Source organism: Gambusia affinis, linkage group LG11 (assembly GCF_019740435.1).
Source record: "Gambusia affinis linkage group LG11, SWU_Gaff_1.0, whole genome shotgun sequence".
NCBI lineage: Eukaryota > Metazoa > Chordata > Actinopteri > Cyprinodontiformes > Poeciliidae > Gambusia > Gambusia affinis.
The window spans coordinates 6,060,461-6,076,846 of record NC_057878.1 but is presented as its reverse complement, the minus strand read 5'-3'; the positions used below and the strand labels follow the sequence as shown (position 1 = coordinate 6,076,846).

The following is a 16,386-nucleotide window of genomic DNA, read 5'->3' as shown; positions in this document are numbered from 1 at the left end:
TGATACTCTTGGGCTTTGCTACCTAGATGTCGTAGTATTGACAATTACTAGCAAAGCACTGCGTCCCTTTTTCTTTTATACATCATGCGTATCGTCAAATTGACAGCAGTGGGCCGACTATTGTTAACCGTGTATGTGAAGACGTAACCAGGTAGACGGGCCTGTCTATCAGCCCTGTCTTATGGCAGAGTAAAAGGGATCAGCGACTGATTTTCTGACCTTTGTGGATGTTTCACATGTAACTATTGGCTAGTTGCCAGTCTCCCAAAATTAAGAAAATCTGGAATGATTTATCAGTGCAGCCCTAAGCTCTAGGTGAGATAACAATGACGGAAAATGTTAAAATAGAAGAAACAACATAACACTATGCTACGGCTTTGTTAAACATACCCTATTTTCCTTATTTCAGGACAAATGCTGATTTCTTAGCTGCTACATGAGATGGATTTAGGTTTCAAGTTCTCTTTTCCACAATAAAGCCATTTAATTACTACTCTGCATGACTCCAAGTCAACTTCAGCCAACTGAAGACACCTTAGACCGGTTTTTCTTTTAAACCAAGAACAGTTTGTTTTAACTACTGTAATATTCAAAAATCCTTCCAGGTGGAAAAAGGACTCCCAGTGTTTCAGGATTATTGGTGTCACAGCAGCATAAAGCAATGGGAAGATGGGGTGAATGTGTTTAATCTATTGCTGAGGCAGTCTTATGTGTTTACCATTTCATTTCCAGTCCAATGTGTCGCCCAGGTGTGCACCACAGGGTTTATATTCCCTCACCTCCTACACATTGTACGTCTTCATGGAAAAGGTGTTCTGCTTATTTCTCCTGCTGCACAACCCTGGCCTTTGTTTTGTTCAGGTCCAAGAGGAGGTGGGGGGTTTCCACGCTTCCAGTTCCCCTGACCCACCCCACAACATGGACTTTGGTATTTCTACAACCATCCTTTGATACATACCCTTCAGGAGAACAAACTAATATGTAATAAAACTATTACTACTAGATTTTTATGTCCATTTCTCATTACTTTATGGGTAATGAGAAATTATAATCTTCCCCAGGTTTGACATTTTTGGCCCAGCGCCCAATCCTGAAGATTTCTGGAGAGAATGCACATCTGTGTTATCAATGTTAGAAATCTTGCGCTCATTGCATTGGCATTAATGTTCCTCACATTTTTAATCCTCCACGGTCAAACGCAAAATGGCACAGAATGGAAACGACTGAATGCCAGGCAACACTTAATATCTCCAGTTTGAGCAGCCTGTGCGCCACAGTAGCTCTGTTTCCATTGGCCATATAATTCAGCAATCTGACATTTTGAAAATAAATTTGCTTCATGGAAAAGAAACCCACCATTTTCATAAAACACTTGTTTTTCACTAAGAAGTTTTAGTGCAAGGATGAAGTGGTTCTTTTTGGCTGTTATCAAAATTGGTTTATTTCACAAAACTGCAATGGAAACACTTCGTGTCAAACAATCAACAACCGGACGTTGCCACTGGCAAAAACCACAAATAAACTGCAAACAAACTTTCTCACTTGCGGTGTAAATTGAACTTCTTATTTAATGGAGGCACAGTGACTGCAAAACTGCTTGAATTTTGGTTTTTGACAAAGTTTTTTTTAACATTTGTTATTTTAACACAGCTAGTGAGAAATGAACACAAATGTGTGTGTTTAGGATCTTACCAGGATGTGTTCTCCATCAGATCGCACTGAGGCACCAAACCACTGCTTGGACTTAAACTCGATCTGATTGCCATCTTTAATTCGGTCATCTGTGGAAAAAGAAAAAGAAAAACAAACACAAGAGATGATTGTAAAATTAGACTACAGAAAATAATGTTCTTTCACAGAATCGACTGGTAAGAGGTATCCGACTGTAGTCTAAGCATCAAAAACACCTTAATTTCTCCCATCAGTGAATGCACCATAACCAAGAACTCATGTGTCAGTTCTTACTGGACAAAGAAGATTCAAAGTTAATCGTTTCCTGTGTCAGCGAGTTGAAAAAAGGAAACAAAAAGGACAAATTATTTTCTGTAGGGATGTCTTAGTTGTTCATTCGGAAAACTCATAAGTTTCAGACAGGAAAAATATGAAGACAGCAGGGAATAGACATGCAGCAAAGGTCAGGAGGTCAGGAGGGACACAGCTGGACTGAAGACTGACAATCTCTGGGGCACCATAGCGACACGTGCTGCCTTGGCCTTCTGCATCCAAACTTTCAATGAGATTTCAACAGACACCAGGAAGGAGTAATGTGTTCCAGCAAAGCTGCTCCGTATTAAAAAAAATAAAAAAATACAGGACAAGTCTAGTAAAGAACCTGGATTGTAAAAAGGTGGCAATGGAAATGGGGTTTGATTAGTGAATCTCTAGTAAAATTTAAGGGTAAAACCGTGGACACCAGGGGCATAAAAAGGGATACGAAGATTTTGTCTCACCGGAGCGCAGTGTGTCACTTTTAAAAAATATTTTTCTGACATATATGAGGATGAGATAGATGATAAAATAACAAAAAAAAACAATCAGAGGCAGGAAGACGGTCTTAGTGCTGTTAATCATGCTTGTCGGGAATGCTAAAGCCAGTTAGCAATGTTGGCCATAATGGTAGCATAATCGTGAGTTGCTTCTCCGCCACTTGCACATTAGTCTTCACAAGGTTGATTGACAGCGCTAAGACCCGCCTCTTGGCTCTGATTGACTGTTTTTGGTGCTTCTCATCAGATGGCAATAGCAGCACAGGGAGGAGGTGGGAATCGACTTTTTCACAGATTCCCTGTCACATAACACACTGTCACAACATGGTGGCAGTTTAAAATAAAAAATATGTAAAAAAAACAAAAAAAAACTACTTTTAGAAAAGTTACAATACTGCAACTTTAAGGGAACAAGTCGAGAACTGGAAAAGTACTGGGAAGCGTACCAAAATTTGACACCGACACTTTGTATGTACGAACAGAGCACTGACAACGGAGGCAACAGCGGCTGGTTCTGTCCAGCTCTCTGCCCACAGACAGAGGAGTAAAGCCGTGCTGAGTCCAGAGACCACAGCCCGAAAACATCACTCAGCTCTGAGTCACTTAGATAAATAAAGAAATAAATCACAGACAAATCTGACACAAAGGAAACAGATGAGTAGATGAAGGAAGCAGACAAATATTCCAGCCAGCCAAGACACAAAGTGAGGAAATGTTTAGGATTTTCCAGCCTGATTAAATAAACCATGTATGCGGAAAGTAGATTTTAAAAATCCTTTGCTTCCCAGAACTGTGTTACCAGAAAAGTGTCAGCTTAATCACATTTAAGCCAATCAGACACTGTGGACAAATTTGAACAGGGTTTGTTTAGCCCAGTTTGGCAACGCAGTGGATGCTGAATCCCTAATCTCTCCGCATGGTAATGAATCATTCACCAATGGCGCAAAGTGTTTGCTGTCAACTATTTACCATGTTAGAAGCGCTGTAGCCGTGACAACAGACTGTTTTTGTTGTCAATTTGAGCGCTCACCTCCTAAACCAACGGGTTGACAGAAACCAGTTGAGAAAGAGGAACATGACTCTACAACCATAATGCTACACTAGCAGCACTAGCGCTAATGAAATCCTCGCTCGCCTGTTGAATCAGCAGTCTAAAACCAGCTCAGATGATGCTCATAATGATTATAGAGATGGTTGACGATTTCAAGGATGATCAACAGGATTACAGTTCAGTCTCAGGAGAGAACACGTCTCCTTTAATTCATGAGAAAATGACAACATATGGTAAGCGGTATTTTAAAACAGTAATTGTTGCAATGTTCTAAGCATATGCGTACATTGTGGGTGATTCTCATGAAGTTTTAAACGTTTTGAACTTTAATTATGAAACACTTAAATTTCTGTTTAACCAAAAAAAAAAAAAAAAAATTTTGAGTGTTTCAAAATGTTCCCTGAGAGACAATGCCTAACAATTAAACTACCAGTGGTCTAAAGCAATGTGGTCCCACCTCACAAGCTTTCCTTTTTTAATTTTTTTTTTTGGTGTGGTTTTAGGAATTGATGGTCTGATGGGACAACTCTTTTCTCTGACGGTGACATCTGCCGCACTGATACTGAGCGTCATGTTAGGAGCTTTTGGTTGAAAATGTTTAATTGGTTTTTCACATTAATTAAAGCTTGTTTATTTAAAATCTTAGTGTTGCTAAACAAAGTCATTTCAAACACTTTGGAATAAATATCTTCCTTATTAAATTGTTCTTTTACAATATTTAAATTTTATGACTGCTGCTATGGTTTAATGGATGTATAATTTTGGCACCCATCTTACCACAAAGACAAGACGGCATAATTGCAGAGTTAAAACTTTACAGATTTACGTCTGGGATATTTACATCTTTTTGTTTCAGCGTAGCTGCCGCTACATGTTGCTCAAAATAGCTGGAAAGCCCATTTTAACGTCAGACGACTGACATCTACAAGAGCATTTAAAAGAAACAGCAGGAACAAAAAACTGTGGTGAACGGTGGTGAGTTGGTCAAAATGAAAGAGAGTCAGAAATGAGTCAGAGTCATGCCACACATATATATTGACACACACACAAATGACTTCCAGTTAATTCTGCCATTCCAGTGAAGCTTTGGTCAGCAATCATGCAGGTCAAATCAAAGACAAAGACCTCCTTTGTAAGAAAACACACACACTCACACACACACACACACACACACACACACTCACAATCCAACTAGGCCACTCAGTAACTGTTTCTGTTAGGCCCTGCAGCCTCTCAGTGTCAGTTTGTCTTAAAGGCACTGGAGCAGTGCAGATGTTTGCAAATCCATCTTTCTGCAACATTAGGGCTTCAGCCTGAATGCAGCGAGAACATAAACTTCCTGTTTGAACAGCCTGCTACACAACTTGCACTTAATAAGGCCATGTAAGACGAATTTACCTTTTATGGGCATAACATGCCTGGAACTGAGTGCCGCATGAGGCCAAATGCTCCACAGGTGTTCCAACAAGTCTTTCAAAAGCCAAGAAACCAAACCCACCGACACTTTGGAGAACATTGGATGTTTATTGTGTAGGGAAATTTAAGGTTACGCTGATTTAAAAGAGCCACAAAGTTCCCCATAACAAATCAATAGTTGCCTAATTTCACTGATGGTTGCTTTTATTGCCAACTTCAAAGTAAGCTTATGAAGAAAGATCAAAGAAAAGTGACATAAATCCTTACAGACTTTATAAGAGTAGCCAATATTAATCTCCAATTTATGGCTTTTAAACTCCAGTTCAGATCTGCACATTTGCTACTGATCCAGTTTTTAGGGTAAAAAAAAAAACCAAACAGGAGCTGAACCCCCGCAGGTTCTACACTGCACATGTGTGTTCCAGATAGAGCGGAGCAAAGTCAAAAGTCATTACGTCCTTCATCAAACAATTTATCAGAAAGACACAAAACCTTGAAAACTTTTCTGTGAATTTCTGGCTTGCTTCAACACAATGGTGGGAAAATTTTTTATATATTATACAAATCAATTTAGTGGGACGCTCAAGAGGACAACAGCAGATTTCACCCATTCAGATGGTGGGGAGGCGAAGAGGGGTGTCCCATCAGACCGTCAGTTCCCGAAACCACACAGACAAAAACCAAAAAAAAAACACTTAAAAGTGCACTCTGGGGTCAATGTGACCCCGCCTCACAAAGCAAAAAACAATAAATCTTATGGGGTCCATTGGACTTCGTCCCTTAAGAGAACGCTGTGAATGGAGAGGAGACTAAAAGCTAAACTTGTGGAAAGGGAGCAAAATATCAATATTAAGGCTATCAAGCCCAAAACGAAAAGCAGTTCTGAGAGATTTGGAAATTATTGTGACACCAACAAATCAAAACTGTTCCCTTGATAAGAAATTTATCCCAATAAATGATAGCTGATACGATAAACGCCCTACAATAACTGGTACTAATACTGCAGTTCTAATCTGCAGTATTAGAACTGAACTCAATGTTAATTATATGCAACTATTTCTAGTGGGGTTTTTTTACACGTTTATGTGTAATTTACCCATTTGCGCTGCCGTAACGCTCTATTTTTCCAAAGGAGCAGCATATTTTAAAACATTTGCAGCATTTTATTGTGAAATCATCAATGAAACCTCAGGTCAAACGAACATCAAGTGTTTATTTTGTTTGTCTATGAAATTACAGTCATAACTTAGCACACAAGATATTCCAAGCATGTAGAATATCAGGGCTGTAGTGTCTATTTAGTGGATATAAAGAGTGGGAGGGGGTGAGAGCTACACTGTTTTAGAGTGTGGTGTGTTTGTTACAGCCAACTTCAGTTTGCTGAGGTCTGCCACAGAATACCAACCAGACTCGACTACACATGCACGCGCACGCACACAATAGCTCCCCGTCCCACAAACACACGGCCGTCCCTCTTGGCCTGAACTGCTCTGTGTTCCAGCGGCTCCAAAAGCTTCTCTCTGTTTTTCAGAGCTTTCCAGTGTTTTCTCTGCTTTTAGAGCTGACCTGATTTCCAGAAACTGCTGAGTGTTAGACATGAGCCCTCATTCCCGACGCAGCACGCTGAGCAGACGGGAACTGGTTAGCCGTTTTTACATGGGCCTGTACGGGATCCAACCCAACGCATTCTGCAAACTAGAGGGTTGGTACAAAGTTAACGTGATTAGTAAGTGTGAGCGATGTCGCCACAATTCGGCTAAAATGAAGTTTGTGCACTACAGAGTGTTTACCCAGCTGCCGTTCTAACAGCAGGGAAGGAATGGGAACAGATACAAGCCACAACATCATAGAAATACCTCCGGCTGTCAGGCGGAGAAACATCAATGCGTTGTAACTGGGAAAGTCGGCACACCTGACAGTGATTGCACCACCAGTTGCTCCGAGGGAACGTTTTAGGTTCTGCAAGATGGAGCTCGCTTGTCTTTTTCTCTGCCTTTTGGGTAACTGGAAACGTGTACCTTGGTTTTCTGAAAACGTTTCAAGGTTTTTCATTTCTTAGCATTCGTCGTGTTTATCTCCTGGAGGAAAACAAAGCGAGTCAGATGCAGATCCGGACCCATGACTCAGGCCGCGCATAACCGCTGTTACTGAGTCTTACAGCGATTAGGAAATACACCAGGCTTGTGTGTTTCATCTGGGGTTAAAAATGTGTTTGGAAATCGTACTTGTAAGAGACCATGATGGTCGGAGTTAGACCTTAAGAGTGAGGCAATGCTGCCACGCCCCAAGACGTGGTGATAAGCAAGTAATAAACCAACCAAAAAACTGTCTTCCTGTCTTCTGCACACTCAGTCTTCACTACCCATCTCCTGATAACTTTATCTATTAACTATCTATTCATTTGCCACATCATGTTTCAGTAATAGCTCTCATTTCTGACTCAAGCAGGAAGGAAAGAGCACAGATAGCAGAAGAAGGATATCTCAAAGAGCAGATAACTTTAAAAACAGATCAAGGTTAGGAATGTGTTTGCATCAAGACCTTCTATCTGCTTTTTCAGAGATGGTAAAGTAAGGATGTAGAGCATCAGTCATAGTTTTAGTGCGATTTCTTTTTTTTTTTTTTTCAGTTCAAAAATGATACAAATCTGACCCAATGGAGATGGAAATGTTTCAGTTTTACTAATGGGAAAGTTATTAACAAAAATAAAATCTTTTTACAATAGAACACTTGGAATTTACTCAAAGCATTTATCTGTCGCATTAACCAATAAATCAATTCATCGCATGATGAATTAAAACGAGCTCAGCAACTTTCATTTGCAGATTTATCGTTTTTCTCCCTTTCTACTAAAAAATGGATGACAAAGACTTCAGTCACTGGTCTCAAATAGCATTTATGGATGACAGGTTTGTTTACAGAGACTTCATAATTCACTGTATTTGTAGTTTCTGTTTTATTTATTTTGGATATTTAAAATGTTTTCGGTTCCAGGGTTAAATGTTCATTAGAATCTAAAGTTTATTGTTCTTTGAGAATGGGTTCTTGTATTATTAAGCCATTAACATTATATTAATTGAAAATGGTCACAAAAACAATATTATCGTTTATTCCGATAACTTTTCGGACAATTTATCGTCTAGCAGAATTTGTTATTGTGACTGGCTTATTGATAATAATGTTTTTTTTTATTCAAATGGAGCCACATCCATGCAGCAAATTTTACTCAGAAGCAGATTTTGGTTCAGCTCCGATTTTCATTCATTTATTAAACTTAGCTAAATACAACGAGCATTTTCAAAGACACGTCACCCAAATCCTGTTCTTAACCTGTAAGAATAATCCTGTAAATAATTTCAGACTGTTCTCATAATGGACAATAAATCGTGTTTAAATCACTAAAATTGTTTTAACATGTAGACAACCTGGTGTCCCCGACTACTTACAGGCTAGTAGAATATACAACAAAACTTAAGACATTTGATTAGTAGATTTAAGGACAACTTGCTTGTTTTCTGATGAACTTAAGGCATTTCAAGGTCCTAATTTAAGACAGATGAATTTCAGACTTTTTAATGCTGGGAGGACAACCTGCTAAAGAAACACTTGCAACTTGGAGAAACTGGGGGAAGAGAACTTGCCGCCACAGATGAACCTACATTCCTCCTTTAAAATACATTCCTGAATGTGTCCTGACATGAGGCAACAGCAGCATTTTGATTTGACACCGACACTTGATTCCACTGTAAAACACAAAGTTATGCCTTTGTGGAAACAGCAGGCCTTTGTTCATCACAGCTTGCTTTAATCGCAGCCGATTTATTTTCAGGAAGCGACCCAGTGGATCGTAATGAACGACGAGGGAAAAACCTAACGGGTAAGACGGCGTTTGGTTTCCAAGCCACTCTGGGGTCGTTCTGTCTGTGACAAATTTAGACCGTTGTCACAGTTAGCCATGAATCAGAAAGTGCAGCATGAAGTAGACTCCTCAATAAACAAATTGTGGTTTACTCTGACATTTCCTGCAGCCGTGCCTGACTAAAACCGAGATGCTAACGCCGACACGGTAGAGGTGGGCGATATGCACTGAAAGTTTAATCCCGACCACTTGTGGAACTATTGTGATAACGATAAAAGTGACAGTATGAACTATGTATTACTCCTTTTTTTTATTTATTTAGGGTACGGTAACTGTATGGCGGTGAATGCGGGCCACACAAACACGTCGCTCTCTCTGTGCGTTGGGGAGTTTGTTCCTGGTTACCTTTGTCGTCGAACAGCAGCTGCTGGCAGCTGGCAGAGTCCTTCCAGGGACAACTGTACACAGCTCCCCTCTCCACCACGGTGCTCCTGGACGATGTGTTGGCTCGGGGCGCTCCGATGAGGACGTCGGAGCTGAGGAGGAACAGGAAGGCGGTCAAGTACCAGCAAGATGAGGAACACAGACAAAAAGAGAGGCATTTCGTCAAGAGTTTCTAAACAAGAATCGGGTCGTGGATGGAAGACACGCTTTCAGACTATCGTCATCTCTCATCTGTCAAACTGTTTTAACAAATATCAGCCAGAAAAACCCAGCAGAAAAACAGTGACCGCTCATTCAGGTTCTAGAATAAATAAAGTGAGAGTTATTGTGTTACTCTTGTTTCCTGAATTTATTGCCCTTCCGCAAATCTTGTAAATACAAGTGCAGCTTGGCGATATAAAGCGAGCGCTTGGCTGCCTGCAGCGATGACCGTTTTCATCTGTGTTCAGAACAGCAGGCCTTTGTTCATAGCAGCCTGCTTTAATTGCAGCTGATTTATTTGCAGGAAGCAATCCAGTGGATCGCAACGTACGACGAGGGGAAAACCTAACGGGTCAGTCGTCGTTTTTGTTTCCAGGCCACTGATTTATCGAGTATTAGGATGTCAGCTGACAACATCGGGAAAACAGCAAATTGTTGACAAGAAGGATTCAGACAGAGTTTAACTTCCCCTGTTAGATCAGCATGTGCTTTATGGAAACATGGGAGCACATGGGTGTGACTTCACACAATGTTGAGAAGGAAAGATGGCAGCAGTGACCTAGGAAATGCAGCCATTGATGCACATCAATGCAAACAGAATCATAAAATCAGTTAAAAACTATTTTAAGAGAAAATTAAGCAGCAAATACTTTTCCTGGTGTGAACATCCCCAAAGTCAGAGGCCATGTTGTGACAGATTTCCACAGAAGGACAACTCAGTTTCCCCCAGTGTATTACAAGCCTGGCAGACCACCAGGCTTGTTTATTTTAAATAGCGTTTTTTTTAATACACCAGTAACAGTAAACATGGATTAAGCTAGATTTATAGTTTAACACACATTGAACACTCCCTTCCCATTGAACACAGCAAGGAGATGCACCTGCTTGGCCTCACCCTATTATTTTAAAATTATAATGATTGTACACCTCCAAATGTTTGTAACTTCACATCTTTTAACACAGTGGGCTGCCCTAAAGTGCCCCCTACTACTGGGCTTAGTAGGTTTGGTGGGAGAAACCCTTGATAACCCAATCTTTGCGTGCCTTAGTTAGCGACTTACTGACTTGGGTTTGGAGCAATCTCACTAGGGCCAACGAGACTCGATTAGAGATGTTTGGCCGTAAAGAACAGCTTCTTATTTGAAACACAGGCAACGCAGCGTAGCAGCACATATACCTTATAGTAGTTGTTAGGCAAAGTTGTAGAGTGGCAATGATTTGGGTGAGTTCAGTTGCACGTTCACACCTCCCCAAACCAACCGGACTTTCTTGACAAACAAACCGGAGTTCGACTAAAGCAGACCAGAAAGAAACGGCGCAAGTGTCCAACTGCCGGAACTCAACCCCAAATTTGGGTCATAACACAGCACAATGAAGCCAAACACAGCAGCAAATCTACAGCAGAAAAAAAGGAATAATGGCTGCTGTAATCACCCAGTCAAAGTCCAAACCTCAGCCTGATTCAGCCTTAAGAAGGACGCACGTGAAAACCCGTACATGTTCAGAAAGATCTAAGGTCAAATCAGAGAGAAGAAAGACAAAATTCATCCAGAAAAAAAACTAAAATACTGTATCATTAATTGTATAAAGGAGTGCTTGTTGTGTATTCACTTAATACACAACAAGCACATGTCAGAACCAGACTGAATAGCATGACCGGAAGTAGCTAAAACCTAATTACTCTCTGGTTTTAGTGGAATGGAGGAAGAAAAGAAAAAAAAACACATTTAGAAGACCTACATTGAGACAGAGTGTTCTGTCACTCTGTCAAAGTAGTAACACAAGTAACGGCGGGTTGTGCGTCATATCCAAAACGCTGAATAAACTCACTCAATATGAAAGAAACCCAAACACTTCGGTGATCAAGAATTTGGTAAAATTGGCCAAATAACTCATTACTGATTTATCTTTCTTGAGTATCAAACATCTAAGAAAAAGTTTAACAGCAGGATTTTATTTTATTTTTGAGGGAGTGAGAGGAAGGTTGTGTTTGTTGAAGGAATGTGTTTTGCTAATGAAAAGTTTGGCTGTGCAACTTACATGGGAAATGTCAAATAATTGACATAACAAAAAACAAAACTTAAACCCTTAAGACGCTTCAAGAGCCACTTTTTGTGCGGAGACGCTCAAAGGAACCATTCTGCTATCTTGTCAGATAGATGTACTGAAAATAGACACGAGAAAAGAAACATAGAAATGGGAGACAAAAGTCAGAGACGACTCGCGTGCTTCAGCCTCACATGGTGGAAACACAATACCTCTGTCACCTCTGGAAATAAGTAAATATTCCTCTTAGACTGAATTGAATCACGATGTAGACACATTGCCTTTTCTTGAAGAAAAAAAAAAGCTTGTATAAACCATGAGTCTTTCCACTCTGTCTCGTTTCAATCTCAAAGCATTTTATTCAGATGTCATACAAGAACTAGCGCATGATTGTGGAGTGGAAGGCATCTTATTAACAAATGAAAAGATGAAATATGCATCTTAAATCAAAGCTTACAGAACCGCCTTTCACAGCAAAACCTGAACATGTTTTGTTCAAAGACTTTCCATTGATTGTTTGTCTGTTGGGTCATTGTCCGACTGAAAAAAAATAATCCATCTCCTGCACCTCTTCCCTGCAGCTACTATGGCCGTCTGAAGAAATTCACCAAAAACAACCAATCAGAGCCAGGAGGCGGGTCTTAGTGCTGTCAATCATCCTCATGTGCACGCTGGTAAATGTGCTAATGGTAGAGAAACATTACCGTTCAAGGAAAACCATTTATCCGCTGTTGTCGGTGGTTGCGCTAACTAGCATTAGCATTTGTGGCAGGATATGTTGTGGTGAACCAGCAAGGAGGACGAGGTTGAGCGCAAGAGTGACTGACAGCACTAAAACCCTCTTCCTTTCTGACTGAGTGGTGGATTCCTGCAGTTATTTCCTTAATTTTGGGAGATCGGTGATTGACCGATCCTTACATGTGAAGCCAATCTTATCCAAACAAAGGTCAATTATGTTCAATTTTCCAAGTTGAACATAATTCGTCAAAATCATCATACACGTTTGACCATCATGCTGTTCAAAATAACACGTTTATTGTATAAATTAACCACAATAAGAAGAGAGATTAGAAGAAAACTGAAAACAGTTCACTTTAGAAAAGAGCCTGTTTGTAAAATTAGAAGATTTTCACATATGACACCATTACTGCATTTTCATCTAAGCTTTTTCTGTGTTTGGAGTAAATCAGCCTACAGTTAAATTTGATAAAGAAATCAAAAGGAATACCTTTATGTCCAAAAGTGAAGCAGAAAGACACTCTGGACATTCCCAACTGAGAACGAGACTGTGAGTACAGCACTTCCTGCTGCTCTCTGCCAGTCAGAGTTCAATATTAGTGGCCCAATTCTTTATCGATTCGCTCTGATTGGTTATGGCAGCTCAGATAGTGAATAAAACACAACACCTCAAAGTGCTTACTTTGAAATCAGCTTAAGGTACGAAACATAAGCTACTTTCCATTCAAAAAGATAAAATTTTAATTCCTTCATTTTCTATTTGATTCACAATAGTCAGACACATGTAAAACACATGTTCTATGTGTATTAGCCGTGATGAGTGTCGTTTGTCAGATTGAAGGTATACCTCCTGAAAAGAACAACCTTTAATGTTCTTTACGCCCAAATTCAGGTTTTAAAGAGGTTGTTTATTATTATTATTATTATTATTATTATTGTTATTATTATTATTATTATTATTGGTCTGACTCATTTTTTTTGTTTGTTTGTTTACTATAAATGGAAAATCATCATAATTAGCAGAAATAAAGTGTTCTAAACATACACCGGTGCGTAATTAATCTGTATAAATGTGTTTCACATGAAGAATAAGTAATAAGTTTGATTAGTCAGTCAAATCTAGAACGAAATCGAACATCGCCGGTAGAAAGCCTGATCAGTGCAACTCTTATTAGAAGAGAAAGGAAAACAGAAGAGAATGCTGAAATGTGCAAGCGTTTCAGTTTAGTTGCTACTTAAATGTCTGAAATGCAACCAAGAAACGTTTGTCTATGTCCCAATGTTGTGGGTTATGCATTTAACCACGCTAGGAAAAATATAAGTAATATTTGTCCCAACTTTCTATGACTAATGGTGGAAATTGTATTTTTTTAAAAAAAGCATTAGAATTCCATCCGTGAGCATTATGCATTTTAAAAAAACTAAAAAAACCTCACTTTTGGTTGGATGCGGATTTAAAGAAGTCCACCGAGAAGCCGAAGTAGCTTCTCTCGGGTCCGGTGTAGACGAAGGGTTTATCCACGTCCAGGTTGAAGGAGGCAACGCGGTGGACGCTCACACACACCAGGACGAGCAGCCCGACAGCTGTCCGTCCCCCTGCCATGGCCGCTGCGGCTGCTGGAGATCCCCGCGGCTTCACCCAGGAAAACACCGACCCAGATAGGACTTTACCCCGGGCACCCCTGCTGGTTACCGAGACTCCCCGTGGCGTTACGCCACGAACAGCGTCACTTTCCGGAGGATGAAAATCTCAGTCTTCCCAACGGGAGCTGTTGGAGAACAAGTCTTGTAAAGCGTTAAATTAACCAGGTTCCCTGCTTTCAACTGAAGCCGCACACAGCGAAGGAAGCGAGGTGTGAGGGTCACAGGGAGTCCGGTTCGGTTCGCCTTCGGAGGTTCGTAGGCTTGTTTTTGGCTGATAAAAGAAACTGGATGCCTTAACCGACCCCCGAACTGAGGCCGAGACCGTTTGAGTACGAGGAATGCGGGGAAGTGTCAGACAAGCTTGTTCTAACAAGCTAAAGTCAGACAAATATACGGCTAAACACCCGGCTAACAACATCCGCTTAGTTCCTTTCAAAATAAAAGCACAGAGAACAACCATGTTCAGAGTTTTTTACTGTGGAAGCTTGAGGACCAGTTGTTTTGTTTTCAATTGGTGTTGTACTGACAGACATTTTAAAATTGGGACTTGGACTTTGTTACTGTCAATTTATAAAAACGAAGAAAATAAAAAGGTTACAAATTAGTACCACTTGGCATTGAAAAGGGTTTGGAACATTAATTGTGTGCTCTGTATTAACATAGAAGTTGAAGAGCAAATTTCTGAGAGCAAGGTGGAAACAACACACAAACGGTCCAATGACGTCAGATTTTCAAGTGGGAAAGTTGGGGGTTTTATAATAACTTGACCTCAAAATCCAATATGGCTGCCTTTTAGCCATAGAAAAATATTTTATTTGAACTTTTATTTCAATACATCTTTCACACAGAGTAACTTTTGCTAAACACCAAATGAGCCTCCTTTAGTGACTATGTTTCAAAGTTCAAATGAACTGAAATACATGTTTACCTTGTCCTGGCTAGCATAAGGCAAACAAGTGTTTTTTTTTTATGTAGCACATTAAAAAAAGTACATGGTAACAAAAGACATCCGACAAAACATCAGAATACAGTGGTATGAAAAAGCAAAGTAATGAAAACTGAAATACAGATTATACAATCAGGTCTTTGAATTCAACTCTAAACATTCCCCAACAAGATGTCACCCTGGGTAGTTGTCCATGTCGCCCATATGAGAAACTGCCACTGTCACAGATTATTTGTCTCATAACAAACTGTCATCATGCAATGACAGTTTAAAAAAAACATTATTATTATTTTTTTTAAATAAAAGTTACATACTGGAGCTTTAAAAGATTTTTTTTTGTTGTTGTTGTTGTTTGCTTTGTTTTGGAGATTTTCCTCTAATTTTTTAGATCAAAAACGCCAAATTTTGTTGATCAATATGGGGGACCATTTCAGCCAAAAATTAAATGCAATTTTTAAAAAAGGGGTAAAATATTTTAGGGAGTGGATACTTTTCACGTTCACTGTAAATTAGATACATTCATGAAGTGTTTTATATTTCATAAAATATAAAACACTTCATGTTTTATACATGAAGTTTAAAACATCATGTATTTTTAGATACATTTTTTAGATGCTTGTTGACTTGATGTTCCTTCAACAACAAAAAACCCCCCAAAAAAAACAACATATAAGTTTGGAACTCTGAAATTGTAAAGTATGCGTTAACTAAACACCTTTATTTTGAAAGTCGTGTTTTCCCTGACGGTCCGCGTTCAACTTCACTGCGAGACTTTTGATAGACAACAGGAAGTTCATTCCGGAGCAACAGACAGAAGAAACGCACACTTCTTCAAGATATGCAGGCGTCAGCAGAGAGGAGGAATATCTCTGATGCTCTCTGGTGTCGCGGTCAGCTGGAGGTCATCAGCTGATGACGTAGAACAGCACAAAGTGATGAAATACAGGATCCGGTTATATTAACCTTAATCTCCTGAAATGTGGGTTTATAATAAAAAATGCACAAAAGCCCCTTATTACTTAACATTTTTCCCCCTTCAAGCTAACCTACTGTAAAAAAAAAAAATAAAAAAAAATAAAAAAAAAAAGCACTCTGATTTGATAGAAAGGAAACGTCTTGAAAGTTTCCCTATTTTTGCCCATTGCAGAGAAACTGTAACAAAATTAATAGAAACTTTTATTGCAGTCAGACAAGTATAACGATTTGACTCCCAACTTTGTATCAATGAATGAAAAAAAAGACCATTTGAAAAGTAATTGTTGTATCAAAATCTTCATATCAATTCCAGGAGAAAGGACGCATTTGAAGCCGGACACGTCCTAATTTAAGACAGTCCAAAGCCAGGCATAAGAATATAAAATCCCAGTTCATTTTAAATTTTAAATCACATTTTTGTACACAAACTTTCTACTGTTAAGTTTGCTAAAAAAAAAAAATTTTAAAACCCCCAAAAAACCCTGTACTCTTATGAGCAAAAACAAAAACCTTAAACACATGCAACTAATTAAACCTGGACAAAAAAGAATGATCTGTTTGTTAAAAAGGGTTTATATAT

At 39.3% G+C, this 16,386-nt stretch overlaps 1 protein-coding gene and 1 long non-coding RNA gene across 2 annotated transcripts in view; one reads left to right on the top strand and one right to left on the bottom strand.

The window, feature by feature from the left end:
• Positions 1–14,350, bottom strand: part of itgav (integrin, alpha V) — a 48,921-nt gene extending 34,571 nt beyond the window's left edge. Inside the window, exons 1-3 of the mRNA XM_044131762.1 lie at positions 13,678–14,350; positions 9,218–9,348; positions 1,693–1,781 (exon numbers count right to left, since the gene is read on the bottom strand). Of these exons, the coding sequence (XP_043987697.1) occupies positions 1,693–1,781; positions 9,218–9,348; positions 13,678–13,844 (387 nt within the window). The 5' untranslated portion in view covers positions 13,845–14,350. The remainder of the gene's footprint in view (positions 1–1,692; positions 1,782–9,217; positions 9,349–13,677) is intronic.
• Positions 8,730–9,220, top strand: LOC122839800. Its single transcript, XR_006372109.1, has 3 exons — positions 8,730–8,830; positions 8,982–9,025; positions 9,135–9,220. It is a non-coding gene; the product is annotated as an uncharacterized LOC122839800 (long non-coding RNA).
• Positions 14,351–16,386: the final 2,036 nt, after the last annotated feature.